The 11,113-nt window shown below is 46.5% G+C and overlaps 1 protein-coding gene across 5 annotated transcripts in view; it reads left to right on the forward strand.

Annotated features, from left to right (window-relative positions):
* lrp1bb (low density lipoprotein receptor-related protein 1Bb) overlaps positions 1-11,113 on the forward strand; it is a 160,113-nt gene that overhangs the window by 133,065 nt on the left and 15,935 nt on the right. For all 5 annotated transcript variants that reach the window (XM_057036399.1, XM_057036371.1, XM_057036383.1 and 2 more), the window contains 15 exons: positions 708-889; positions 1,022-1,221; positions 1,382-1,570; positions 1,649-1,797; positions 1,926-2,019; positions 2,187-2,303; positions 3,387-3,506; positions 4,028-4,147; positions 5,960-6,076; positions 7,247-7,353; positions 8,059-8,191; positions 8,352-8,458; positions 8,567-8,699; positions 10,086-10,208; positions 10,335-10,457. In XM_057036399.1, coding sequence (XP_056892379.1) covers positions 708-889; positions 1,022-1,221; positions 1,382-1,570; positions 1,649-1,797; positions 1,926-2,019; positions 2,187-2,303; positions 3,387-3,506; positions 4,028-4,147; positions 5,960-6,076; positions 7,247-7,353; positions 8,059-8,191; positions 8,352-8,458; positions 8,567-8,699; positions 10,086-10,208; positions 10,335-10,457 — 2,014 coding nt within the window. The remainder of the gene's footprint in view (positions 1-707; positions 890-1,021; positions 1,222-1,381; positions 1,571-1,648; positions 1,798-1,925; positions 2,020-2,186; positions 2,304-3,386; positions 3,507-4,027; positions 4,148-5,959; positions 6,077-7,246; positions 7,354-8,058; positions 8,192-8,351; positions 8,459-8,566; positions 8,700-10,085; positions 10,209-10,334; positions 10,458-11,113) is intronic.

Consider the following 11,113-nt stretch of genomic DNA (forward strand, 5'->3'; position numbering starts at 1 on the left):
GGTCAAGCTCCTGCTGTACCTTTGATTAAATGCACTTAGATTCAGCTCCTCGGTCTGTAAGTAACAACTCAAGCTTCTGTTCTCTCATTCTCTCATTCTGAAAGCATTGCAGTCCTGAGCTCCAACTGCACAACCACCTTAAAGCAAAAGTCAATAAACTCTTTTATCAACAGAAATGTACACCTCTGTAATGAAATCACACCTGGAAAAGAGCTTGTCCAGGAATATCGACATGTACCGAGGTGCGGGGATGCTGAGCCCGGTCTGAAGACAGTTGCCTACTATAAGCACTCTGTAAATGAATGTAAATAAAAGTTACAGCTTGAGGAATATTGTTGCATGGCAACATTAATCTACAGCACCCCAGTGCCGAGACCATCAGTTTACGGGCAATTTATCATGATATCCAGCATCAAGAACTGTATATATTAAGCTTTAATTATGACTTTCTTGGGTTTTCCATATGCTATATATAGTCTTACCCTTTAGCATTTCATGGTCTTTTTAGAACGTTGTCCCAGATTAATGCTGATGCTCTTTGAGACCATTTCCGCCATAGAATAGAGAAGGCGTAGCTATTACTGTGCCCAACATGGACTTAGAACTTCTCCCATTCGTCAGATGGGTGAGCATTTTGATCTTGATTAGGGAAAAAAACATTGCTGACCAACACTCGTTTGAAACGTCCCCCTCTCTGTCTTACGTAGATTGTCCACAGGACGGCGGTACCCAGTGCCTTAGCAGTGGATTGGATCGGAAAAAATCTTTACTGGTGTGACGCTGAGAGAAAAACATTAGAAGTGTCCAGGGCCAATGGCCTATATCCTACAATCCTGATCAGTTCCGGCCTCAGAAATCCCTCTGATCTCGCTCTGGACCCGCAGGCAGGGTAAGCGGAGCACCACTATTAGCACATCCCTTTAACTCCCACCATCGTGCCATGTGATGTATTTCTTATGACAGAGAAGGAGAATAAAAATGAGCATTAATTGTTTTCTAATATTTTCATACTCATGACCAGCTACGTGTTCTGGGTGGACTGTTGTGAGCCCCCTCACATCGGGCGCATTGGAATGGATGGACGGGGTCAAGTGGTTATCATTGACAAAGAGATCTATAACCCCAGCGCCCTCACCATCGATTATACAAACAAGAGGATCTACTGGGCAGACGACAACCACATCTTGCTCGCCAACATGGACGGCACACAACGACGCAAAGGTGAGCCTCGTCCGTCTGCCAATATGGATTCGAAAGCTGCAGAGAACGGCTCCACCTTGCAGCTTCTGTTGACGTTAAAGTGGTGCCGTAACCTCTTTAGCATGTGCACATAAATGCTCTGTAGCGTTTGAAAAAAAGGATTCAATTAAACTCTCCGCAGTGGCCTATGAACATATTCAGGGGGTGATGGCCCTCACGTTGTTTGAGGACTTTGTTTACTGGACTGATGGGAAGTCCAAATCGTTACGACGTGCTCATAAGACGACGGGTACCCAAGGGATTGAGCTGCTCAACTCCTGGCAGGCCATCAAATCCATCAAGGTCTACCACTCGCTGCGGCAGCCTGAAGGTATTCCATCCATCTGCCTCCCATGTCCCACGTGTTCAGCATCATGTGGCTTTCATCTCGTATCCTTCCATCCTTCAGTTACTAAACATCAGTGCCAGATCGCCAATGGAGGATGCAGCCATCTCTGTCTTCTGTCTCCTGGTGGTGGACACAAATGTGCCTGTCCCACTAATTTCTACCTGGCTGCGGACAACAAGACCTGCCTGTCTAACTGCACCTCCAGTCAGGTCAGGTTCCCAACAGCTCCTTTGACCCTGTTGCTAATGTCTAATTGACTTTGAAGGGAACTGAGTCAAATGTCCACACTGAGGCCAAATCTTGTGTTTCTTTCTGTGTTGGCCGGCGATGCTAACAGTTTCGCTGTGGAACAGATGAGTGCATCCCTTTCTGGTGGAAGTGCGACACGGTGGATGATTGTGGGGACGGTTCGGATGAACCTGCTGACTGCCGTGAGTGCTCCACAACAGTATCACACCAAAAGGAGGCTTGTCTATCTGCTTTAGCCACTTTAGCTGAAGCTCCATGTTTGGGTGGTGTAATTCAGACGATTTCTGCACATAGTCTTGTGTTCTATCAAGTAACCACTGAATTATATCCTTTCTTCCTTTTTAAACAGCTGAATTCAAGTGTCAGCCCGGGCGCTTTCAGTGCGGCACAGGTCTTTGTGCTCTCCCTCCATTCATCTGTGATGGAGAGAACGACTGCGGCGACAACTCAGACGAAGCCAATTGTGGTAAGGATAGATAAGTCATTGAGTTAGAACATCTGGTTGTTTCAGAACTGTGACTGGCAGAATCAATATATGTTGTTTTTTTCCCTTTTTGTCCTCACCTGTTAGAAATCTTTGGTAGTAAAACATGTAGTCGATGAATGCTTTACTTCTATAGCAGGTTTAAAAAACATTCAAGGTACTGTGCAGGTGTGTCCAAAGAACTGAAGGAAATAAATGTACTGAAGGATGTAAATGTACATGTTTTTCCATAACTTTAGAAGAAATACAGAGCTATAGGTTGCTAGTGCCTATGGTATGGAATGCTATCAATGTTCTGTTAGGTTCAGTAAATTGGAGTTCATCCATGGTGTGGTGTCACTAAGACAAGTGAGCAGGGGGTGTAGATGTAAACACAGGTGTCATCAGCAAAGAAGTGCACTCAGAGACACTTCTGGGAAACTGAATCAGGGGCAGCAAACAAAACAAATAATAGAGGCTCTAAAACTCAGCCCTGAGGAACTCTACAGGGGGCAGCCAGGGTGATCTGGAGAGTTAAGAGTTTAAATTACGCCATTAAAGACCCTTATCAGTGCAGTTTCAGTAATATGATGGGCTCTGAAGCCAGACAAAAATGTAAACTTTGTGGATAGTTTCAAAAAAAAAAGCTGATTAAAAAGTATTTTCTCCAACACCTCAGATAAAAAGGCAATTTTGAGATGGGCCTGAAATAAGAGCGAAAGGAGTCGTCCAGGTTTGGATTTTTAATCAAAGGATGTACTATCGGGTGTTTAAACGCAGTCGGAACTGAGGCAGGTATTTATCAGAGCGAGAATATCTGATCCAACAGAAATTAAAACCTCCTTTAGAAGGTGAGCAGGGAGCCTATCTGTGCAGCAGTTAGTGCGGAGTAGCTCATGAACAAGGAAATAGGCTTCGAATGGTCAAATGCAGCAAAAACAGGGGACATTCACACGGGAGGAACTTTGTAGAGAACTTTAGCAACTCATTACAGGGGACAGGAGGGTCACCATGGCAATAAGAGGGTTTAATACGATATGTTTATTATGTTTATATGTCATTGACGACCCCATGTGACTCTTCCAGAGACATACATCTGCCTGTCAGGCCAGTTCAAGTGCACGAGGAAACAGAAGTGCATCCCTCTGAACCTGCGCTGCAACGGTCAGAACGACTGCGGGGACGGAGAGGACGAGACGGACTGCCGTAAGACCGTCTCTTCATCTTTGTTTCAATAGCGCCGTCTCAGAAATGGCGCAAGTGGGCCATGACATGGGCTGCTTTGTCAACGCCGTCCGCCGTGTTAAAATAAAATAGGGGACTCTGTTGAGGGTTTGGTGTATACTTTAGTTTATCCCAGACATATTACGAGTAGATTAAGACAAATGACTCTACTGGTGAGTTTTATCTGCTCTGAATTTCATTAGTTAGTTGTTTTGGCCTGTTTTCATACAAAAGATTTAGATCTTGAATCAGACACAGGATACCAATAGATTTTTGTGCCATGAAGTAATCACGATGTGTTCAAGTGTTTGCCGCTGCTTTGCCCGTCTCGCATATGATGTAAAAGGACCGACAGTGGGAACTAGAGCCAAGGAAAGCAGACGGAGACGCTAATTGCTAACGTCCTATCTTAGGCTGCAACGGTGACTGGATGGGATAGTGAAGACACTTTTTCGGAAGTGATGTGGTATTTTTCATGTTCTACTATCCATCTCTGCCTCCAGCCGAAAGCACGTGCTCACCAGACCAGTTCCAGTGCAAGGCCTCCATGCACTGCATCTCCAAACTCTGGGTCTGTGACGAGGACCCCGACTGCGCGGACGGGTCAGACGAGGCTAATTGCGGTGAGTTGCGGAAACCCACTTAACCATAAATCACATCACTTCACCTAAGTTAAATAGGGGAGAATCGGATTTAATCTGAATTAATTTTACACTTGGCTTCACCCCGGTCCGACCGCTTCTCACCGTCTGACTGACTGCGTTCTGGGAGGGAGCGGTGAAGGACGGCTGCTCCGCCCGGTCAATGGCAGCGAGGGCAGCTGTCGGCGTCTCGCGCTTTGACACCCGGAGAAACACAATTAATTGAACTTTAACTATCGATCAGTTCAGTCACCTCGGGAATTTTCCCAGTTTGCAGAAAAAAACAACAACAGCTGAGTGCAGCGACGTGCTGGGGGATTCTGCAGTATCGGATCGGTGCGTCTCAGTAACTGTCAGGACGCGCTCGTCAATAACGGCGCCACACTGGAGCGGGGATCGATGTCAACCCACTAAATGTAGTGTCATCGAAGCCGAGGCGTCTGTTAATCTGCAAATGCCGTTTCTCACTTGTTGTCTTTCTTAATTATCATCATTAACTTGCGAGCGGTTTGCTGATGTTTGACCCCGGCTGCTCACGCTGGATTATCCACAGCGCTCGTCAATGTCTCCATCACTTAAATGCACCTTCAACACTCCGCAGCACACGGCGGCGCTAATGCTGATATATGGCTATTTCATTTGAGCTTTGAATTACTTTAGACTGGTAAAGGAACTCCTGCTTGTTGGGACTGTAATGAGCAGCGACTTGGCAGGGAAATGTTGTGTTTTCCCCCCTTGTTACATCTTTTATATCCTGTAAGTGACTAAGCTGCTTCCTAATGAGTTCCTGCCTTGTGTGTTCCGCCGCTGCGCTCGGCTTTGCCTCCCGAATCCTCTCCTCCTGCTGTCATGTTGGAAAGAGATCCAGGCAGAATCGGTCGGCCTCCTCGATTTGATGCGTCTCTTCCCTGACTGATAACACTTGGCTGTTGTCCCTGACGATGTCTCCACCGAGAGGACGTTTAGAAGGCGTGTTCTAAGTTTGACTTTGAAAGGAGGATGTAGACGTGCTGCTGCAGGAATCAGAGCGTGTGTTTATTTCTGAGATTTAAAAAAAAAAAAAATTAAACTAGTGTTATTTTAAAAGGACCCGAACTTCCAGCAGCGACACGCGTCCAAAAATCCAAACCCCAGACAGCAAATACAGTCCAAGCGCAGCTGAATAAGACGTTCCAATCACATTATTGGATGTTGCAGGTGACATTTTGCCGCTGGGGTCCAATCCCAATTATGAAGCTTGACATTTTTGCAGGCACGATTGGCTTTGACCAAAGTCTGGGGCCATTTTCATTCCAACAACACATTACTTTCAAAGCAACTACTCAGAAAACGGACAAATGTTATCTGTTGTTGTCATCGGCATTCAACAAATACGTCGATTTCTCCGACTGGCGCTTGGGGGACGGTCAGAGGTGACTTTGAAAACGAGCGACGGCATTTAAAATTTCCACCAAGAAAGTTTTGGGTCCTGTGTGATCGAGCAAAAAATCTTCATCTTTGGGGTTTGTTGTGTTTTGAAATTCTCTTGGATGTTTTCTTGAAGGAAGTTCAGTGTTACCCACTCTGTGTCACAAACTCTGGAGGATGATTGGTAGCACAGTCAGGTATTTCATCTTGCAGCGCATCAGCCTCTGGAGTGAATTCTGTGTTTTTGAACTCCAAGTCAGAGTTGTTCAGGGAAACCCTGAGGAAACAATGATTACACCTAGAAAATATGATAGCTAGCAGCGTATTAATATTCATGCTCTTTGAAGCCATTTTCATCTTCGTGTTTGTTTGCTCCTGATGAAAAAGATGAAAAGACCTGCGGACCTCATGAATTCCGCTGCGAGAATAACAACTGCATTCCCGACCACTGGAGGTGCGACAGCCAGAACGACTGCGGAGACAACTCAGACGAGGAGAGCTGCAGTGAGTGTCTGCCTGCCTCACTTTTTTCTTCCCCGTCGCTTCGCTTTTGTTCCTTTGCAAACGCTGCCGATGTTCCGCCTGCGTGCTCTGACAGCGGTGGCTCGGACTCCTGAGTGCCTCCGCCGACCCTCCCTGACGCACACGCCTATTACTGTACGCTGGTTTCTGCTAGGTTTTTCCTTTCTGTTCACCCTTGATTAAGCCAGACACGACTCCATTTAAGGGATGTTCCTAGCATCTGTGCTGTTGTCTCCAAGACACCTGCGCTCATTCATCGGTTTTTTTTCTTTCTAAAAGGCATCCGTCATATTTCCAAGCACCCCCCTCCACACACACACACACACACACACACACACACCTTTTCCATGCGTGCATTTCGTGCTACCTTTGTCTGCATTCATAAACATTTTTCTCTAGTCCTTGCATACAGAGCTGTTTCGGATTAGCTTTAGAATTTAATCTTGATGATTATGTAAATTAGCATCCTCAAGAAAGCACTGAACACAAAGACTCGTGCATGCGAGCGCCACTGTTGGTGCATCTAACAAATGCGAGCAGTCCCTCTATGTGCTGTTTGCTGTGCATGCATCATTTATGTGCTATATTAGCTTCTTATTCTCCGCACCTATTAATGTCACTTAAAATGCAAATAAAAGCCAGTCAAGTGGTGAATGGCAAAGCATTAAGTAGGTGCTCCGGCAGACAGCAGCACGGCTGCAAATCAGATTTTGCTGCAATGCCTGTTGGGAGTTCCTGTTGCAGAGCACAACTCATAACACACATTCTGCGTTAGCTAACAGTCGGCGATAACAAGGGGAGGTCCCAGACAGTGGATCTAATGCAGCTGTTTAGCTGCGCCCTAATGTTGTCCTCAGGGACAGACTTGCACTAAATAACAGACACGAGATTTTTGGCTTTGGGTGCCTTGATTGTGCGCGCAGCATTGCATGTATTTACATCTTGATCAGCTATGCCGCTTTCTACTGTTCTAACACAAAATGACTCTTAATTAGCTGACAAGACGGTGCTGCCAGAGCATTAGCATTAGATTGTAAACACAGAATGTGGGGCTGCTAATACCATCAGGGGAGATATACTTATTGTCTGGTCTACTAGGAAAAGGCCCAGTTTAGCAAGGCTTTTATGACTTTTATGTCTTTCTCAATATAGAGCCCGTCACTTGCAACCATAAAGAATTTGCCTGCGCTAACGGCGACTGCATCTCCTCTCGCTTCCGCTGTGATGGAGACTACGACTGCCTGGACAATTCAGATGAGGCCAGTATTTATTGTTGATTTCGTGTTTGAGTGTTTCATTCAACAACGAGAAATAGAAATGATATTTGTAATGTGTAATGTGTGTTTCATTTCTAATATATTTCTAATGTGTTGACCCAAATGTCATTGTCTTTTAACTAGATTCCAAATCAATATGTCAGAAAATCTCCTCATGATGATCTTTTTTGCGCTTTAGTTGCACCTTTTTTCCCTTTAGGAAAACCTAATACGCCATGAATTACAGGGAACTGTTGTGGATAGTTTATAAATATGTAATCACGTATTTAGCTTTAAAATTGTGAGCCCAGTTTTTTTGTCCCGGCGTCTTTGTCCTCCGCTGAGTCCTGTTATTGCCGAGCGTACAAGAAGAATTCCTCGTTAGCAATGAGGAAGCAGCAGAACAGCTAATGCGAGCCTGTTGTTGAGATTCATCTTCATTGTTCTTGCTTCAGTCTTTTCCCAACTAGTTTATTTATAGACAGCATATTCTCCGGTGCAAAGCCACAAAACCCTTAATAACCCCCCATAGGTGTCTCCGCCCTGCCAGTTTCAGGCTCAGGAAAATAAAATAAAGCTGTTTTTGTGTGGAAATTTTAGTTACTTCAGTGGAAATTTAACACCAAGGCAAAACTTTAGTCTAGTTTTCTTTCTACGCCAATGTAGTCGTTTGTATTTATGCTGTGCTTTCATTTCATTTGGCTGTAGAGAGGCTGTGAGGAGCGCTGTGCAGACGACCAGTTCCAGTGTCTCAATAACCTCTGCATCTCGCTGAAGTGGCTCTGCGACGGCCAGGAGGACTGCAAGATGGGGGAGGACGAGAGGAGCTGCCAAGGAACAGGTGAGAAGCCGACAGCATCCCACATTACTGATGCTTCTCAACGCCTACCAGAAGTTTCAGAACGTTCTTTCTGCAGTGAAGAGATGGTTCGCCCAGCGATCCAACGGGTGTGGCGTGATCTCGTGATCTCACACACACAGGTTGACTAACGCCTGTTCAGTTCTCCCCACATGTTCCCTCAACGAGTACGTGTGTGCCAGCGGAGGCTGCGTCTCAGCCAGCCTGCGGTGCGACGGACACGATAACTGCCTGGACGGCTCGGACGAGGTCAGTGCGGCCTCCATTCGTCAAAACACTCTTTTCCCAACCTCCAGTAGCCAATTATCCACTGAAAAAGTGAGAAGCTCTGACATCTGCCGCTTCCTGTCCCGCTAGATCGGCTGCGTGAAGGAGTGCCGGGAGGACGAGTTCCTGTGTTTGAACCGAGCGCACTGCATCCCGCGGCGCTGGCGCTGCGACGAGGTCTTCGACTGCATGGACCACAGCGACGAGGAAAACTGCAGCCAGGGTAGGCGTCCACGGGACGGCAACATAGCGTCAGCATGCAAATATCTGATAAATGAAATATCAACGGCCAGAAGGATTAGAGATGACGTCATTAGCGGGTAATAGTTAGCATTATTGTAGTTAGCATTATTGTATGACAGAGTCGAGGAGATCAGACCCTTCAGCTCAGTCACCGGTTTATTCACCCCCTGGTGATTCCTTTTAGAGCAGGGGTGGGCAAGTCCAGTCCTCGAGGGCCGTATCCAAGCCAGACTTTCTGTCCTACAGGTAAACACTTACCTGGGGTTCCCTTTACCTTGGTGAAAGCGGTTTCTCCCTGGTAGGATGCAAAACATGGCTGGATTCCAGCCTTCATGGATTGGACTGGCCCATCAAAGGAGGTCAAATCCATTCCTCGAGGGTTGCATTCAAGCCGGGATTTGCATCCTACCAGGCAGGAAATGCTTTCACCAAGGTAAATGAAACCCCAGGTGAGTGTTTACCTGTCGGACAGAAAGTCTGGCTTGGATACGGCCCTCCATGCCCACCCCTGTTTTAGAGCCACATAAGAAGATAAATACACTGGTGACAGTGGGAAAGTGGTTAAATGACAGGTTGGAGAGAGACAAAGAGTCTACAGAGACATTTTTATGGCAAAAAGTGACTCATGAGAGTGGGAGAGTGGTAAAAATCAGTGGTTTCACAGAGGATAAAAGGTGGTATTTACTTATTTATTGTAGCACTGTGCTCATAGCTAATTTTAAGTATTCCAACGACGGTTTAATCTCCTCCGTTTGGTCTGGTTATCTGTAAGACTGAGGAGGGAAGGGAGGAAGTCTGTTGCATATTTATGGCTGATAATCGGGGCTGTTGACAGGCTGCTGTCCAAACAAATGGAGTTTCCTATCAGTTTGGACATAAAGGCTTAGCGCTGCGGTGTTGCTCCGCCACTGCTGTTTGATCATGACTTAATTAAACATTGAGTTTGTGATTCACCGTCCTGCCGTTGCCAAATAACACGTCGGTGTTTATGTTTTAATAAAAAGAAAAAAGGTAAATATCAATATTTGCCATCTCACCACAGCTACAGCTCACCCAGAACAGCCTCATGTGAGTTTTAATCCTCACGGAGGAGGTAGTTGGTTAAAAGATGCTGTAGAACATGAAGCTGCTTCGACTTGGGTTTAGATCAGAGCGTTCTGGAGATCCTGACCTGATATTAGAGCTCTTTCAAGAGCTCTCGAATCACTTTTCAACATTTTAGTTTTGACTCATTCAAACCTTGAAAATGGTGATGACTCATTTGTCAATTTCACTTCAAAGAAAAAAACTAAGATATTCAGGCTCAGTTGATGATGCAAATGTGTTTTTTTATTTGACAGAAGCTCTTTTCTGTCTGTGATTGCAGGCGCTTCCTTCTGCCGGGCCGACGAGTTCATCTGCAACAACACCTTATGTAAACTTCACATGTGGGTCTGCGATGGCAGGGACGACTGTGGCGACAGCTCCGATGAGGACGCAGACATGTGTGGTAGGGCTGAGACGTCCTTTCAAGACACACAATAAAGATTTTATAAGCCCCTTTTTCCCTGCGACGCCACCCGTCGGTGCCTCATGACGGACGCGCTCATCAGCTTTTGTGTCTCTCTGACCTCAGCGAGGCGTCCCTGTCCTCCGACCAGGCCGTTCCGCTGCAGGAACGACCGCGTCTGCCTGCGCTCCCAACAAGTCTGTAACAAGGTGGACGACTGCGGGGACAACTCGGACGAGGACGAGTGCGGTGAGCCCAGAATGCACTGCTGCATGAGCCGCGCTGGGGCCCCGGGTCCTGTTGTAGGAGAGCCATCCATCCATCCATCCATCCATCCATCCATCCATCCATCCATCCATCCATCCATCCATCCATCCACCCAGCCAGCCAGCCAGCCAGCCAGCATCACCAAAATATTATGTCAGAATTTGGATAGTTAAGTCAAAGAATTCCCAGACCAGGAATCTCTACATATATTTCAGTGCCCCCCCCAGCACCAGACGGACCCCCTGCTCTCACTGGGCACTTTAAAACTCATTTGCTCCATGAGGTGAACCAGTGCATCCTTCCCCATTCATCCCAAAATGTCCCCTTCACCACCCCCGACGTGCATAAAGGCAGAACCACTCGGGTGACGCTCCGAAATGATCACACGGCGCAGGCAGCTGCGGAGGAAGGAAATCCCCTGCATATTCTCATCTTTCACTCTTTCATCCCTTTTGTCCCACATTCATCTTATTCTCTGATTCCATTGATTCATCCATCCATCTCTGGGCTCACTCCATTACCTCTCACCATTGTATGAGTCCTCCCACCATCCATCCTTTCAATCTCCCTTTAAAGCCATTGTTCCCTCCCCCGTCTCGGTTGTGTTCCTTCCCTCTTTTTCCCCTCTTCTGCATGTG

This window comes from Takifugu flavidus, chromosome 1 (genome assembly GCF_003711565.1).
Source record: "Takifugu flavidus isolate HTHZ2018 chromosome 1, ASM371156v2, whole genome shotgun sequence".
Taxonomy (NCBI): Eukaryota; Metazoa; Chordata; class Actinopteri; order Tetraodontiformes; family Tetraodontidae; genus Takifugu; species Takifugu flavidus.